This window comes from Lacerta agilis, chromosome 4 (genome assembly GCF_009819535.1).
Source record: "Lacerta agilis isolate rLacAgi1 chromosome 4, rLacAgi1.pri, whole genome shotgun sequence".
NCBI lineage: Eukaryota > Metazoa > Chordata > Lepidosauria > Squamata > Lacertidae > Lacerta > Lacerta agilis.
Window position 1 is genome coordinate 61,998,665 of NC_046315.1, and position 18,786 is coordinate 62,017,450.

Consider the following 18,786-nt stretch of genomic DNA (forward strand, 5'->3'; position numbering starts at 1 on the left):
CATACAGTTTTTATTTTAAATTTAAAAAAAAATAGAAGGCTCAACTATGAACTGATTTCACTGGTTGAGTGGGATTTTTGTCTCAACAGATACCATAATGTCAGTTGTGCAATGTCTCTTGGCAGTTGGGTAAACTGGAATCAACCAATTATTGTACATATGGTTACATCTTTTATCCATGCCGTTATGAGGTAAAAAAAGGGTGTCAAAAGTACGTATCACCCACTTATGTATGGGGGAGGTGCAGTTTTTACTACATTAGCGATGACGCAGACTGAACACCAGAAATAGAAGGAATGAGAATTAGGCCAATGATCAATACAGTTTTAAAGGTCTCCCATCGTTAACAATTTACTGGAAAGCCTTGAAAATACTTATGTACAAAAGTATTCCCACCATTCCAAATGATCTCCCATGCAATGCTGAGATTTAGGAATGTGAGTGCTTATTTATTGCTTCCTGCAGAGCCATATGGGAACAGTTGTGTATTTTTTATTTATTTTTTGCTCCAGAGAGGAAATGTTTGCTATCTGGTCAAAGTGCAGTCAATTGTTTGGTTACCTAAGTTTGTTTACATGATTCACAAAGAAATACCACCTTCATTTAAATACCAGGCTAATATATGTAGTACTCCCAAATGCCACAGAAAGGGCAGAACCCAATTCAGGGACGTTAGCCAGGAAATGTAATAAGGAGGAACGTATTTACTATTTCACTTGCTCGCTCTCAAAAAAAGAAATACTTTAATGCCAAACATCATGTAGTTTGGTACACACACACACACACACACACACACACACACACACATTCTCTCTCTCCCAGACCTGGCAAGGTCCAGATAAATGTGGCTCTCTGGTCTCTTTACATTCAACAGTTGTGAGCAGTGAGCAGTGCTTGGTATAGTAATATGTTCCAAATATGTTTTTATTGTTTTATTTCTTCTTGTTCGCCACCTTGGGTTCCTTTGGAAGGGCAGGGTAGAAATTTAATAAAAATACCGGTAAATAAACAGAAATAAATAACACTTCTGAAAACCCATCAAAAATTATTGCTGTTCATTAATCCAGGAATTGTGTACATTTAGTGTGTTTATGAAAAAGTGCACTATGAGTCATTGCGTGTAATACCATGTGCCTTCAGCTCTTGGAAAAGCTTTTGATCTGGCAGACATCTCCATCAATGGAAGAGGGTGGTGATCTTTTCTACTCTCCCTCAAGCCACCAGGCATTGCAAATCCACTATGGTCACTCTGCTAATGTGCTGCACAATGGTGCCATCTCTACTGCTTTGCAACCCTATGCAAGGCACTGGGGAAAGAGGTTAGGGAGTGAAGCAGAGGATCATCTCTGCAGAAGCACTTCCCAAGATCAGGGATGAGGAGCATGCAGGGTTCTGGTGACCAAAAGGTTTGTCTTGGCAACCAAGGCCAGTCAATATCTGTAGACCCTGTGAGGAAGGCTGAGGAAGACCTGAGTAGAACCTACCGGTAAATGGTGACTAAAACCTTAACTAGTGTATGTGTATATTATACTAACATTTTTCAAGGCACCCCCTCAATTTCTCCCCCCAAAGAAAGTAGAGATAAAACAAAGATGGTGTTTTGCTAGGGACAGATACCAGAACATTGGGACTGGTAATATAGTTTAAGCATATGGTGGTGGTGGTGGGGTTGCACTAAGAACAGTAACTAACAATTGTACATTTGCTGCACTGGTCTGTTAGCAATATTTGGCACAGGCATTTCTCTCCACGCCAGCAAAGACCTGCATGCAATGCCATTAGGATTGCTTAACCTTTTAAAAAGCAAAGAGCAAAACTCCATAAAATATTCCCTAATATATACAGTACATTCTGACACAAAGCTCAGATTTATAGAATCCCGGTTGCCAGAGAGTGTTGGTTGCCTCTGCTACACAATTCAAACAAACAAGAGTCAAAATATTGTCCTGCCCTTTGTCTTTAGAGATGTAAGAGGTCGAACTGACATGTCCATTTACCATTCCAAGGGTGTTGCCAGATTCCACTACTCCCTTGGACACTTCTTTCCCACCATCCGATTCCAAAAATACATTTCAGACCAAGAGACTGCGTAAACATTGTTTTAGGATTGACTCAATTGTCTTCTGCCTCATTCTGGATCTGCTTTTAACAGCATTTGGAGACCTTGTTATTGTTTGCAAATTGTTGCTGGTAATTTTTATTTTCCTTGCTCTTATTTGAATCATTTTTAGGTCATTGTTTGGTGATATCCTTTATCCATAAATTAAACCTTCCCTAATTCTGAAGTAAGGGGGCGTGGAGGAAATACCTGAGGTAATTCCAGTGGGGAAATGCCAACAATTGTCAAGGTTCTAAGCATTTGCTATGTATGAAAGATAAGTGTGCAAGACCGGTTCTGTTCCAATTTTATTATATTGGCTTGGTTCACACAACATGGTAAACCAAACTATGGGACCACACAAACCTACAGGCTCTCAGAGAGAAGTTCACTGACATTTTGCTGCTCCTGATCCAAGTTGGACTCAGCATGGAGTCTGAACTTGAGATTATAGTTAAGGTCTCTTCTTGCTAACCATGAGCAGTAACCAAGGTTTGCTTCTGGCTAGTGAGGAGAAAGCTTAACCACAAGTCCAGCTTCAGATGAACGCATTAGGCAAAACCATGATTTACCTCAGTGTAGTTTGGGAGTAAAAAAGACAGAGGAGGAGCAAAATGTCAGTGAACTCTTCTCCATGAGCCTACACAAGTCTAGTTTGGCTTAGCACGTCATGCAAACCAGGCCATCGTTTCAAATTTTGAATAGTGCTCATCTGCAGCTCATTCTTTGTCAGTCCAATTCTAGATCTTTAAAGTCCATGGCACCTGGCAAAAATACACTGCAAAGTTGATCCCTGACCTTAAATGAAGTCTGTCTATACTAATCGCCCTTGACACACGCATACATCAAAACAGCAGCAAACACCTCCAGTTTGCTAGCCCAAGAGACATCCCATGGACATTTCAGAAAGCAAGTATTTCTTCAATGTAACAGAACAAATCTGTTGCTCTGGAAAAAATTTCTAAACTATTTGTAAATTATGAAGTAAGTATCTATTGATTTTGTTTAGAATATTTATAAACCACTTACTCAAAGAAGCATCCAACCCCAAGCAGGGGTTTGGGCTGGGTGTTCATCAGTATGCAGATGACACCGAGCTCTACCTCTCCTTCAAACTGAAACAAGTGAAGGCAGTGAAGGTCCTGTGTGACTGTCTGGAGGCGGTTGAAGGATGGATGGTTGTTAACAGATTGAGGTTGAATCCTGACAAGACAGAAGTACTGTTTTTTTGGGGAGGGGGACAAGGAGGCAGGTGGGAGGGGACCAGGTGCACAGACCAGGTGCACAGCCTGAGAGACATTTTGGACTCACAGCTGTCCATGGAGGCACAGGTCAATTCTTTGTCCAGGCAGCTCTCTACCAGCTCCATCTGGTACACCGGCTGAGACCCTACCTGCCTGCAGACTGTCTCACCAGAGTGGTGCATGCTCTATATATCTCCCACTTAAGACTACTGCAATGAGCTCTACGTGGGGATACCTTTGAAGATGACTTGGAAACTACAATAATCAAAATGCGGCAGCTAGACCGGTGACTGGGAGTGGCTGCTGGACCATATAAAGGCTTTTTCACTCCCAATATGTTTCCAAGCACAATTCAAAGTGTTGGTGCTGACCTTTAAAGCACTAAAGGGTCTTGGCCCAGTATACCTGAAGGAGCATCTTCAACCCATTGCTCAGCCCAGACACTGAGGTCCTCCTCTGAGGGTCTCTTCTGGTGGTTCTCTCACTGTGGAACACCCTCCCTTCAGTTGCCAAGGAGATAAAGAACTACACAACTTTTAGAAGACATCTAAACACAGTCCTAGGACTGGGAAGTTTATAATACTTGATATTTTACTATTTGCCATGAGCCGACCAGAGTGGCTGGGGAAACCCAGCCTGATGGGTGGGTATAAATAATATATTATTATACAAATAAATTTGTAAAGCACAGCCTAAAAGCCACAAACAGTTAAAACACACACACATATAACATCATCATTAAACAGATAAAGTCCGTGAAGCTTTTAAAACATGAAAATTCATCAGCATGTTAGTGTGAATTTCTCTCCTAAAATACACATTTTAATGCAATTTTGCCTATACACATTTTTGCAAAGCCATTTCCCCTAACGCACACATTTTCCTTTCTTATTCTCACTAATATATGCATTTTCACGCACACTGTACTCTAGTCTATGCATTTTTGTGGACATTACTTAGCTGCGGAACTGCCTTGCAAATAAGTACAAATGAGGACAGCTGTGTTTCATTTTGCGCTCTCAGTTTTGGAAATTGCAAATTAGGTAGATTCATCTTATATGCAAAGGGACATCAAATCCCCCCCCCCATCCTGAGAATCGTTCTATCCCTTCATCCCAGCACATTTGTCAAATATCAAAAATATCATTGCATTCAGTTAGGCTTTCAAGTAAATATGCATAGGATTGGAAGCCTCATGAAAAAATGGGGTGGTTAGGCTGGGTAAAAAGTTTCATAAAATCTGACGCAGCTGCCAGAACAATTATATGTGGAAAAACCCGTGGCAAGTCCTTGTTTCTCGTATGCTACACTTAACTTTTTACTGGCTGTGCTTCTAAAAGAATTATATAAACAACTTTTAAAATGGCTTTTAATGACCAAACGGTGTCACCGTTTAAAAGATGGGCGGCTCTATCTTTCATGCGCAGAAAGATAGATTTCACAAATAAAGCAACTAATGAAAATGAAGGCCAGCAGCTGAACCATTTGCAGGACTGCGATATACAGGGTTCCAAGAGGGCAGAAGCGCTCCCAATTATTTTTGCTTTTGGAATGCTCCTGTTACTGCATTCCTACAGGGGCAGGTTCATAAGTTACCGAGAAGCAAGGGGGCACAATCCTTACACTTTCTATTTCTCCACTTCCACTGTAATCTGTGAAGTGAGACCTTGAGCTCCTGGTATGGGACTCATGGGAAAGGGTGATGCATGTGTCTTTTTCTTGTCCCTCAGCTATTGGCAATACATGAACTGATCTGGAGACTAAAGCTAAAATACAAACTTCTTCCACATATCTCCAATTCTCAAGCTCATATGCATACTTGAAGGTGTGCTTGGGTTGTGGGGGTTTTTGTGGGGTTTTTTGGTAAGACAATATCAAGAAATCCAGATGGGGCCTTCCTATCTCAACTGGAAGAGAGTTCCACATGTGGGGAGGCAATGCTAAGGAGGCTCTATCCCAGTGGTTGGAGTTCAGGCTTTAAAATTTCAGTTGGAATAAGTTAAATATACATTCATTAGAGACCCTCTCAGCATATGAATTAACATACAAACATATAGGCCTAGGCAGCGCCTTCTCAAAGAATTTTTTTAAAACATATGTAAGAAAATATATCGATGAAAATGTATTTTACCAAATAGTCTCAGAGTCAACGTGTACTGGTAGATTAAAGTTAGATGACTAAGAGTGTGTTTGTAATACATAAGAAGGAAATTAGGTGTGTTCTAATAAAGATTTAAAGAGGCAGTGATACAAAAATCTGTCTTAAAAAGACACCAGTGAGGATATAGCAAGATACGGAAAGGAAGTAAGTCTTGATTGTTATTAAGACCTCGGGGGGGAAATAGTAAATGAATTTAGTCTCACGTTGTAGCAGAGTTTATCAGTACAGTATTCTTGCGATGAAAACGACTGGGGATAGCTTCCAAATAACAGGGCCACTGTCCTGGTGTATATACTTCATCTGATGTATATACTTCATCTGACTTATAAACTTAAATAAATCCATCTACAGAAGAGACTATTGAAACATTTGTATCATTTGAACCACCACTATCCAGTATTATTTTACTTCGTGGGCCTGAGTTTCTTGCCCCTTCTACTATTTTCCGTGTGAGCTTCAATCAAGGAACTCCAACTTCTTTAGTTTTAAAACTTCAGTGACATCCTGTGCAATGCTAAAATTCTGCATGTCCCATCCCGCACCCCATCTGCCTCTTGTCTTCCGTTGTTTGTCATTGTTGTAACATCTTCTGAAGAACCCTCTCGGCCTTAGCACCCACTGCAGGTGAACCGGTTGTCTGTCCATCTCACATGCCCACCAGCCTAAGGACTCTCACAGGTGGATACACAGTGAACCCCTGAAGCTGACCCCAACCACACAAGAGAATTGCACTGTGCAACTACTAGAATCATTACAGGACCCACACCAAAGGCCAAGCTAGAAATCAGGGGACAGGAACCAAGTGTGTTCCGGGGCTTTTTTCGGCTGGAACTCCATTCCAACACCTCTCAGGTGAGTGCCATTGCCATTATAAGAGAACAAGGGAAGTGTTCATGAGAGTCACTGCCTTGTCTTGCTTTGACCCCATTACCTTATGCAAATTTCTCCCAGCCCAGCTCAGATCCAGCATCAGTACAAGGTGGAGAGGTAACTTAAAGCAGAAACAGGTAGGTAGCCGTGTTGGTCTGCCATAGTCCAAACAAAATAAAAATCCTTCCAGTAGCACCTTAGAGACACTAAGTTTGTTCTTGTATGAGCTTTTGTGTGTGCATGCACACGAAAGCTCATACCCAAGAACAAACTTAGTTGGTCTCTAAGGTGCTACTGGAAGGATTTTTTTAATTTTTAATTTTGTTTAAAGCAGAAAAGCATTTCACTCCCCTCTCCAGTGCAACCCTTGCCGCTGCTTTTCAGGGAATACAGGATGTGGCCTTGCGCCGGGTCAAATTACTTGTTCACATAGGCTGAAACTGCCCTGGGACCTTTGGTATGCAAAGCATTGAGCAATAGTAGCAACGTAGAAGTCTGCGCCATTAGTCTCACATTAGTGCCAGCTCCAGAATTCTAGGAAGTCCTTGTTCAAGATGCTCCTTCCTAGTGCAGGCCCACCTTCTTCATGCTATGCATTTGTGTTTTCTGTGTGGGCCCAATCCACAAAGGCACCCCAGACACAGAGACAACAAGGTAGCAGAGTCCTTCTCCTTGTTTGTTCTCCTCTCACTGCTCACTTGCATAGAGAGGGAACAGGCAGTGGGAGCCAGGAGCAGGGCCCAAGTGCTTCAGCATCTGGAAGTGGGGCCCTGCTGAGCCCAATGATTCCAGCCCCTGGTGCCAGCCTAGTCTTGTTTGGGCCTTATTTACAATGTATACCGATATGATATGTCCTCAGAGTGGGAATGGCTCTGCATAGGCAATGCCCCTATGATAAATGCCATCTATTATATTGTCATTAATAATTGCTCATCTTTTTTTGTTCTGTTGTTAAATGTCATCCTCATCATAGAAGACTGACATTGCTCCTTAAAAATAAGAGTAATGTTTTTTTTTCCTTTCCTCTGTGGTTCTGTGTGGCTGCCCACTGAGATGGTTTTGCAGTAAAATCCAACATAAAGAAAAGAACATTCAAATGAAAATATCTTGCTTCCTACACACTTCCACCCCAGGCTATTTTTTCCTCCAAACATGCAGACATTCCTCAAAACAGTTCTCTTGGTGACAGATAATTGAGCACCTAAGCACCTAGATTTGACCTGTCTGCTAACATACTCACATTTCAAATAAACAAGCTGAAGAAAATTATGAAAGGATAGACACCACACAGTTCTCCAAACTTGCACTACTCTCTCAGTTAATGTTGTGATTCTTTCACAATACTGAGACCAGGGATGCAGTGGCATAGGAAGGGGGGTGCAATGGGTGCAGGCTGCCCCAGGTATAATCACTGAGGGGGTGACAAAATGGCAAAAATATGAGTTTTGGAAAAAATAACTCCCGCACCCACCGCACACCCCTTCCTACACCACTGCAGGAGCACTCTCCCCTCGAGTGATTTCCAGAAACCAGAAGCTTTGCTGCCTCCAACTTTGTAGGCAGAGCACAGCTTTGATGGCTAGTAGCCTTCGACAGCCCTCTCCTCCATGAATCTGCCTAATCCAGAGGCGTAGCTAGGTGAGGCAGGGGGCACTGGGTGTCACACCACGGGCCCTGCAGCGTGCCTGAGCCATGCATCTCTCCTGAGGAGGAGGTGGTGGGCGGACTGTCAAGCTCCACGCTGCTTTTTTGAGCAGTGTGGGGCTTGTGTCTGCCCACCGCCTCAGCCACCCTACAGCTGAGGGGGAGGCTGCAAAGAGGCTCTGTGCAGCACGCCCTGCCTTGGTTCGCCCCACCCTCATGGGCGGCTTGCTCTGCCCCCGGCTGCAGGATGCATGCGCTGCCCTGGGCACCTGAGCGGCTAGCTACGCCGCTGCAGGGATGTGGATTGTGAGCATGTTATGCACCCAGAAGAGCTAGAATCCCCAACTTGTACGAACTGCATAAATTACAAATGTGTAGTTTGCACAATTATTTTTTATGCAACTTATAGACCAGAACGGTCACTGCCAACAGTAGAGGAAAGCCTGCAAACTGTACCATGGCCTGCAGACATCAAAAAGGGTTGTGAACATATTACACGGTGTACAAATTGTCCATATATGTATGCTTTTTTCTGGGGGTACTCAGGGGTATGCATACCCCTAAACATTTTGGGGATCTTTGTACTTTTGTCAGTTTACTGTATATATTTTTCCTGATTTGAACTATAAAATGGTGATGATTTTCTTGAGTCAAAATGAGAGTACCCCTAAACATATATATTTTTTTAGAAAAAAAGCACTACATAACTCCATTCCCCATGCCTGGAAATAGCATTTGAGTGTTCAGGCAGATTATTGCCCATGCCTAGTCTTATTTGTGTGTTTTTTTTTCTATTATATACAATGACCAGCTCTGATATCCTCTTATTTTCACCCAAGTGCATTTTTATCAAGGAACACAGTATGAAAAGAGTGCTGTGGTCGTTAAAGCACTATACACACTGAAGGTAAGCAACAGCAACAACAAAGATGAGGAAATGCAGGAAGCTTTCAAGAAAGGAGTCACCTACCTTTCAACTTAAGGTCCACATTATGCCTCAGCCATGGATAGATTCCATAATTTGATGAATCTTCAGGAATTGGGTTATTCTGTATCCACCCTTCACAGGCAAACCGAAAAAAATCATCACAGGGATCCACAGATGTATTTAGTTTGCTTCTGATTGCAGCAGCTGAAAAGAGTCACATAATTGAACAAAAACAACTTCAGCATTACAAAGGTGTTACACATTACTGTGCTTAAGGGGGGGACCCTGTGGTTTCCCTCCTAGTTACCATCTCCCTGCTCTGATTTCTCCCCATCCTTCTACCTACCTGGTTCCTCTGGCTCCTTCCCTGCTGTGCTCAAACATGCCAACGTCTCCCCCATTCTGAAAAAAAAGCCTTCCCTTGACCACCATCACCATCTAAATCCCAACCAGTCTCACTAATTCCCGTTGCCTCCAGACTTCATGAACATGCTGCTGATTTTCTCTTAAGTAGGCAATCTGAGGCAGAAATTCTTAAAGCTGTATTAGAGTTGGGGGAGATCTGGTAATCTCCACACCATAGATTTAAAGCTCTCTTTTTACCACTTTAACAACCATGACCACCCCAAAGTATCCTGGGTGGGAACTATAGTTTATTAAGGGTTTTATTAATGACTGAGGGTCATTAGAAGACACCTCGCACAGCTCCCATTCCCAGCACCATTTAAAAACTTCAGTTACCAGGATTCTTTGGGGGGGGGGGACTCATGACTGTTAAAGTCACATAAGAGTGTTTTAAATGTGTGGCTGTGACCATAGCTTTTTTCCCTTTAATTAAAAAGCAGCCCAGGTGCCTCCTATTTGTGGATCAGGACTCAATGGTTAATCTGTTATTCCTGTGCTATTTCCACAATGGAAATCATCCCCACTTTCTGAAGCTCTTGTAAACCTTGGAGGAGCAGAAGGCAAATACTCATATTGTATCTGTCTTTTGCCTCCTCCATGTTGCTTCTCTTTTCCACCAGCTTCAGTGGAAGATTTAAGTATGGTAAATAGCCTGGGGGTAAAGTGCCACAGCTCAGTGGGTCAGCATCTGGTTTGATCTAGAATTGTCCAGGGGTTCAGCCCCTGGCATCTCAAGGTATAGCTGGGAGAGACCCCTGTCTGAAATCCTGGAAACCTACTGCAACTCTGGCAATACTGAGTAAAATCAGCCAGTGGTCTGACTTAGTGCAGCTTCCTAGGTTCATTAAACCCTACTTTCTCCCAGAGCTATGCTCCAATCATCCAAACTGGGGCCGCTTGGCTGCTTTTAACCAAAGAAATAAGACTCCAGAAGATCCTATCATAGATTTCATCTAGTTTATCATAGATTTCATCTAGTTTGGCCTGAAGCACTTCATTGGGGCATCTTCATTAGGCCTTTGCCCACCAGGCAATATCTCTAACTCCATAGCTAGGGCTACAGCCTTGTGGTCTTCCCAGAACAATCTGGTTTGGAATCCCTGTGAGAAACACAATTCTGAATTAGAGAAACCTTTGGTCTGATTCATCAGAACTCTGCTAATGGTCTCGGGGAGGCAACTGCATTGCTGATTTAACATAAATGGCTTACTTAGATGTTGATTTTCAAAGCACAAGACAGTTTATTAAAGCTACTGGAGCACATAAGCATTCAATGTTTCTCCATACCAATGTGCTTTAACTATAATACAAAAAAAGAACATACACCACTTACCAGCTTCAATGCATTCAGAAGTCAAGCAGTATTGTTGCTTAGGATGAAAATTTTAAGATCTTGGCTAACTGCAAAAGGAAAACATTACATGATTAACAATGTTGTTGGGCAAATATATTGACTCAGGGTTCAATCCGATGGCCCCTGGGGAGGGTGTCCAGGGACCGGAGGATCAATTAGATCATCCTCTCCGAAGCTGGAAATAAAGCTTCAGTGCCAGAGAGGGAGCTCCACTGTCACAGCCTACCTCTCCAAAGCCCCTGGTTCCTCTGAAGCTCTGACCCAACCGACATTGGAGCTCTGGTGCTGGAAAGGCCAAAGAAGGAAGCATGCAGGAAGTGGCTGGGATCCAAAGGAACAAACACTAATGCAAAAAGCAAAGGAAACCATGCTAGTGCATAAGAAAAATTCCAGCATCCTTGGTCAACACATGCAATAGTAAGTCATAAAGTATTAGACAATGCTCAGGTTACACTGACAGCATCAATGGTTGCCAGAAAGAAAACAAACGGGTACCGTTTGTCAAACAGCGCAGTGAGCAGCACCCACACTGTTTATCTTTTCATCCACAACAACACACCACCAATGTAATATAAGAATCAGTCCTGAATCAGATTGCTAGCCAGCAGGCCAAAGAGACAGATGCTTACATTTTACGTGCCATTCTCTATTTTTTTTCTCCAAAGGCTGATACAAAGAGAGCAGAATTGGAAGAAAAGGGAGCAGCAGTGTAACAGCTAAAGCCATTCAGACAGCCTTCCTGAGGACTCTCTAAGGCCAGTCTAGCAAAGGAGGAAGGAAATGGAGAGAGATGGAATTGTCTCCTGTGCGTCTCACCACACTGGTAGGTGAACTGATATAGCTCCACAATGAAGAATCTCGCCCCCAGTTGCTAACAGGAAGAGCAGAAATGATCTCAAGAAGGTTACTCTAGATCAAGCTGTTTGAGATCTGAAGCAATGTTAGTTTGAGAAAAATAATTAGTATGCTTGGAAAGATTTTGCTTCAAATGTGCTAATTCTTTCACTATTAGGGATGGTTCATAAACTATGAAAAATACTTCTGGTTCACTCCAGAATGAGTGAGAGAACTAAAATGTATTCATTCCTTTACTATGTAAACATTATGTGTCGGCCCCAGACTTAAGCCCCAGCTGCACTGTACAATTAAAGCAGTATCATACCACTTTAAACAGTCATGGCTTCCCTCAAATAATTCTAGGAACTGTAGTTTGTTGAGGGTCCTGACAGTTGACTTAACAATCAGTTCCTCTTCCCAAGGAACTCTGGGAGGGGAAGAGGAGCCTCCTAACAACTTTCAACACCCTTAACAAACTACAGTTCTCTTAGATTGGACCTGCTGAAATAAGTGAGACAAGTTCACTATGAATAATGTGAGAACCATTCATTCCCATCAAATTCTGCTAAACATGTCTAATCTGGATACAACACTGTCACACAGGAAACAGAGATTAGTCGTTTATCTACTTAATGGAGGGCTCACAATCTGTTTTATTGCCCAAACACTTTATGGGCTACACATAGCTATTTGTATACAAATGATGTAACTGCTAAATATCACAGCCATGAAAATGGTTCCTGAGAATGTACTTTCTGACTTCTCTAAGTTCTGAAAGATCCTTCTGCTTTACCAATTACACTGGTACCTTGGTTTAAGAACAGCCCTGTTTACAAACTAGTCAGTTTATGAACTCCGCAAAACCAGAAGTAGTATCCCGGTTTGTGAATTTTACCTCGGTCTAAGAACAGAAGCTGAATGATGGAAAGGCACCGGTGGTGGGAGGCCTCATTAGGGAAAGCGCGCCTTGGTTTAAGAGTGACTTTGGTTTAAGAAAGGACTTCCGGAATGGATTAAGTTCGTAAACTGAGGTACCATTGTATGTAGCTGCCAAGGATGAACAGGACTTGATTTTTATGGCTATTTAAAAATTGCATATATTCAAATGTTTTATTACTGACAAATTTTACTCCTCAAAGAGAAGCTCTCTGCTCTGAGCTTACGGGGATGCAATGAATTAAAAACATAATATAAATGGTAACAAAGCACAACAGTTTTTTTTAAAAAAAATGGAAAGCGGCCTTAGGGTGCTACAATTTTGAGAAGAAGAAAGGGCAAAGGTGGTGGTTAGGTAATTCCAGAAGATTTTGGAATTTTGCAGAGAGAAAAAGCAGTTTGAAGAGAGTGATTTGGGGTGGGAAAACATATGGTGGGGAAAGGGTGAAGCATTAAGGATGTGCAACCAGTATGACTGAATCCTTGAACCCAAACCTAACCAAGTCAATTTGGGGTGGACCGTGATTCAGCCAGGGTGGGTTTGAGCAGGCCCAGGTCAGATTGGGTCCACCTGGAGTGATCTGGCACTGTCAAAAGGAAGGATGGTTGGACAGCAAGGAAAAGAGAGAAAGGGTGCATCTCCTCCTCCCCTGTGCTCCTCCCCACATGCTTAATTAGGGTGGGATTCACCTAACACAGGCATGGCCAATCCCGGACCTCCAGCTGTTTTGGGACTACAATTCCCATTATCCCTGACCTCTGGTCCTGTTAGCTAGGGGTGATGGGAGTTGTAGTCCCAAAACAGCTGGAGGGCCAAGTTTGACCATGCCTGACCTAACACAAGCCCCATCAGTGGAAGCCCTGTCCAAGGACAACTGCTTGCACAATGGGGCTTTCTCCCCTCTCCTCCCTTGTGCCCGTTGGTGGGCTGTCTGGGAATAACCAAGAACAGTGCAGAAGGGAAGGGAAGGTGGGATAGTTCCAGCTGCAATGTTTGCATTGACCAGACATTCACCATAGTGTGGCATTGCATCCCACCCTTAAGGTTTAAAACCCTGATTAAACATTGTGAAGCCCACAATTCTCTGGATCTGTGTTGCATCGGGCTTAGATCATCCCAGGTTGGATCAGGGCTGCTCTAAAGTGCAGAATCGGGTCCCAAATCGTTTCAGGGAAAGGGACAAGCACAGTCCTATTAAGCTTCCCTTTCTTTGTCACTCAGCCTCCCAAAACAAATTTCCATTTTTCAAAAAATGTTTTTGTTATTACAATATGCATACAATATAGAGCTTGCCCCATATTCATTCCATCCCATTACTTTGCTCTTTAGCTGTTGTTACAGCTTGTGTTATCCATGAGCCCTATAAACAATTATAAAAAATGCATGCATTGAAAAGTCATAAAGGAAAATGGCTCTGCATAGTGTGTTCTCGTGGGGGGAGATTACTACAAGTAGCTAGCTGCCTGTCTCCTGTTTCTATGACCCTAGAAGTTGACTCTAAACCATAGAACTTCGCTTGGTTTTTTTGTCCTCTCTATCAGGTTTGAATAAAACATATAATAGAGAGTCTTTGGAAGGCGGATTAAAGGATGCAAAGCTTTAAAAAAGAATGCATAATTCCTTCGCAAAATTAAGTTTTAATTTTGATATCCTGTGTGTAGAATATATATACCCTGACACTAATCTGGAATATTCTGTTAAAGGCACTCAGCAAGGAAAATCATTTTCTGCTCAGTGGCTTCCTATCCTGTCCACACTTACCTGAGAGTAAGCCCCCATTGAATTCAGCAGGACTTAAAGGTAAAGGTAAAGGGGCCCCTGACCATTAGGTCCAGTCATGTCCAACTCTGGGGTTGCGGTGCTCATCTTGCATTACTGGCCGAGGGAGCCGGCGTACAGTTTCCAGGTCATGTGGCCAGCATGACTAAGCCGCTTCTTACGCCATTTACCTTCCCACCGGATCGGTACCTATTTATCTACTTGCACTTTGACGTGCTTTCAAACTGCTAGGTGGGCAGGAGCTGGGGCCGAGCAACGGGAACTCACCCCGTCGCGGGGAATTCGAACCGCCGACCTTCTGATCAGCAAGCCCAAGGCTCTGTGGTTTAACCCACAGCGCCACCCGCATCCCCCAGGACTTACTTCTGAGGAAATGCCTAGGTGGGCACTGTGGTCTTTTTCAATCCACTGGGATTATACAATAGATACAAAGAACAATATCTTTTCCTAAGGCATAGATGGTATATCTATGCTACAACGGTATATCAGGTCCTGTGCTAGTTTAACTGTCATGACCATGGAAATCATAATAAAAGTACTTTGAATTCTCTGTTAGATAACTTCCCCTCCTCCCCTCACAGTCTTACTGTTCCAAGAATTCCTATAGAGATTAATTTTGAATATGTAGACATGACCACTGCATTACCTTACTCTTTGCAACCCCTTTGACAACAATATTTTGAAAAAATCATTCAGTAAATGAATATTGGCAATGACTATCATGCAATAATGCTGTACAAGCTAAATAAATAAAAATCCTTCCAGTAGCACCTTAGAGACCAACTAAGTTTGTTCTTGGTATGAGCTTTTGTGTGCATGCACACTTCTTCAGATATTCTTGTTCTTCAGTACAAGCTGTTCACCACAGCAACAAGATATTGGGTAGGAAATATTTGTCTTTCAGCTCTTAAAACATCTGATGAAGAGATTATTTCCTCACCTCTTGAAAGACTCCACAATTCATCTATTAATCTTTTAATGGTATCTTTGTGGACTGTCCAAAACATCAGTAGAACGTTTACCATGCAATCTCTACTTGGAAGGTTCACTGAATCCAATGAGGCTTACTTCTAGGAAAGTGGGTATAGGACAGCAGACTTTAGCCATCGTTGCATTGAAAATCAAATGGAAGGACTCCCTAAAAGGGGGTCCACAAAAAGTACATGCCTGAAATTCAATTTTTGAAAGACACATAAGCTATTAGCAGTATTTATTCAGAAGCCGTATGTTAATCATCACAACTTGAGAGATATCGTGACTTAGTGGCTGTCTTTTGGATCCAGCCAGTTGTTGATACCAACTTAGAATTTATTGTGTGTGTGTGTGTGTGTGTGTGTGTGTTTAATCTGCAGGTTTCTGATTTTACATTGCTTTTTAAACATGTTTTCACAGCCACCTTTGATATTTCCCAGTCGGCTGGTGAGTTGGGGGGGGGGGGATGCATGAAATGTGCTTCTAGTGAATCTCCAAATACTAAAAATGAAAGCATTAACTTAATTTGCAACTTCTGCAGAATCCTAGATTAGCAGGATAATAACTTCAGGACCTTTGAATCCTCTTAGGTAGTTCTTCACATAGAGCCAAGACCCTCCACCAACAAAAAGCTCATTCATCGTTTCAACAGAATAGCGGTGGGGGTGAAGGAACATTAAAATGTGATTAGCATAGTTAAGCAAACCAAATACAAGTGGCAATGCTGTTGTAGCCAGGGTTTGTTTTTGGTTTGTTTTTTTTAAGAGCCTTGCAAAAGTTTCATTTTATGCTGCCACAATTTTTTTGACACTTACCCAGGAAAAGCGCAGTGCCAAGTGCGACCGTGCTGGTCACGAACACGCCAAGGGCTATCCGCATCGGTTTGCTGGCTGCTTTCTTGCCGGCTGGCATCGAACCCCCTGCTGCCTCGCCTTCCATCACGTTGGACTTGCAAAGCTCTCTGAAAGAAGGTCTGCTTTTCTTTCTACTGTTTCCTGTTCATTCACAGAGAAGTCCCATCCATAGGTGCCCTTTCCCCAATCGCTCTTATTTCGTATAAGCAATGTTACTGTCAGGACACATTTCCAAGTCTCTCACTCTTTCCAAAATGGGGTGGGGGTAAGGAGGAGAACCACATAAAATGCAGCCTTGAGTTTCTTCTCTGACCAAGACTTGGAAAGACAGGCAGGGACAATTTAATTTATTGCACTCGCTGTTTGCAAGCAGACCACTTTTATCAGCAGTTCAGGACATAAACAAACATTTCACAACGTTGCCCAAACAGACGGTTTAACTATTCCAACTTCCAGCAATTAAAACATTAAAAAAAAATCTTCCAATCAGGAACTGGACATCTGACAAAGTTTTGCAGGCACTACGTTGACAGGAATGTTTCCTTGCACCTATTTAAGAAATCTCATTACTGTATGTGCTGATGGTGGTTCCTTTTCAGCCTAGTCGCACCATTTGTCTTCATTGAAGAAAAGACATCTGGTCCCCAAGCACAAATCTCTTTTTAAAGCTCCCGAGGAGTTCCTGGGATATCTTGTAGCATTTTTATTTTGGGATGTTTGTGTATGACACAAAGTGCCAAGCATCAGAGTCATGCTTAAGTGAAGGCAAAGCAGTTATTAAAACAGCCTACAGAAGGGTTTTAAAGACATGGGAAAGTTATATTTCGGGGACTGTGGTGCTTTTGTAAGCTCTATCCAAACATAGTCCTTCGTTTTGAGGAGGAAAGCTGAGATGAGCAGCAGGCAGGCAGGCAGGCTGCGAGAGTGAGAAACATTAAATAACTGGGTTTGGTCCATGAGGAAGGCATTGTGCATATATGCTCTAACTCTGGAGTGGATCTGGTCTTCTAGAATCAGTTTTAATCAGATGGAACCTTTTAAAATGTGAAATCCCTGTGTTTGGGATCCAAATATATAGATTTCACATTTTAAAGAATGAAATCTGAGATTGGCTCCTTTGTAACGGAGAGTGTTTAAAATTTCCACGATTAAATTTTACTGCCTTCAGAAATACTTACCGGTAGTCTGAAGTAAGGTCCAGTGAGTTCAGTGAGATTGGTTTTTTATGGTTGCAGTCTAAATTTTCTATCTCCTAATCTGTTATGTCTATCTCCTAATCTGTTATGTCCTTAACCCCATATTTACAAAGAAAGAACTACTGTTCTTCACGAGTGAGAAAACTGCACATTTGCATATGCTCAAAAGTGTTTTCTACACTAACGGTGTTTCCCATCTTATATATAGATTCCAGGACTGAGTCCTGGAACTGACAGCAGATTGTGAAACTCAACTTTGGCTCCAAATTAAAAGTCTGCTCCTGCCAAGATCTGCCATCGTCCTTTCCCTGAGCCTTTTTCCGAAAAGGATAGTTAAAAACACAGAATGACTTCAGTCAGGACATTTCGCCATGTTTCATTGGCTGAAGTTCTTACAGGCAGTAACTGACCTCTGTTTTCACACCACCTTTGATTCTATTGCAATAACTAGTTACATCTTTCTGTATTTGCCAGTGTAAACCTACCTGCCTTTAGATGCACAAATTTCAACATTTTCCCTTTCCTTCCCCCCCCCCTTTTCCTTTTAGTACAGAATTCCAGTGAAACTGCTTTGCTTTCACACTATCCAGAAAAACACTATTGGGTTGAAAAACTGAAAACGTTAAACATTATGTCACAGGGCAATGTGCATCCTTGTCTGCCACTAAATTGGGTTATACTGGGAAAGGTGTTTCCGTGGCATCACATAGCATCATATAATTCATGTTTGAATACTCAAACTTCATTAAGACAGACACATTGTATCAGTGCCGGCTGCATTAGGCAGTTGTCCATCTGAATGCACGTGCTTCTGTGGACACCATTACTTGCCACAATTAGCTGTCACACATAGCATTAACTCAAACCACCACCACCCTTATTTCAGAAAGGCTAAATGTTGCCTGAGTTTGCTCAGGCTAAATATTCAAAGAGAAGGGAGTCCAAGATAGATGGGAGTTCCTTATAAGGCACATAATAAAAGGTTTCCTCAGCTACGTTCGAAGCAAGAGGAAGAACAAATTGTAGGTTCTCTGTGTGGAGAAGATGGAAATAGGCTATTGGGTGACAGAGAGGGGGCAGAACTGCTCAGCACCTACTTTGCACCTGTCTTCAGCCAAAAGGAAAGCAGTGTCCAATTTGGTGATAACAGAATTAATGATGCAAGGAGGAAGTTTCAGCCCAAGATATGAAAATACGTGTTAAGGAAACACCTAGCTACTTTAAATGAATTCAATTCTCCAGGATCTGATGAGCTGCATCCAAGGCTACTAAAGTAGCTTGCAGGGGTCCTCTCAGAGCCTCTTATAATCTTTTGAGAATTCTTGGAGAACAGGAGAGGTCCCTGCAGCCAGGAGGTGAGCAAATGTTGTCCCCATCTTCAAAAAGTGAGAAAAGAAGATCCCGAAAACTACTGACTGGTCAACTTGACATTGATACCAGGAAAGGTTATAGAACAGATGTTAATCAGCTGGGCTGCAGGCACATAGGAAAGGATGCTGTGATTACT

The 18,786-nt window shown here is 42.4% G+C and overlaps 1 protein-coding gene across 1 annotated transcript in view; it reads right to left on the bottom strand.

The window, feature by feature from the left end:
• PHEX (phosphate regulating endopeptidase homolog X-linked) overlaps positions 1-17,184 on the bottom strand; it is a 91,227-nt gene extending 74,043 nt beyond the window's left edge. Inside the window, 4 exon segments of the mRNA XM_033147261.1 lie at positions 8,988-9,149; positions 10,684-10,742; positions 11,744-11,753; positions 16,045-17,184. Of these exon segments, the coding sequence (XP_033003152.1) occupies positions 8,988-9,149; positions 10,684-10,742; positions 11,744-11,753; positions 16,045-16,168 (355 nt within the window). The 5' untranslated portion in view covers positions 16,169-17,184.
• Between the last annotated feature and the right edge of the window lie 1,602 nt (positions 17,185-18,786).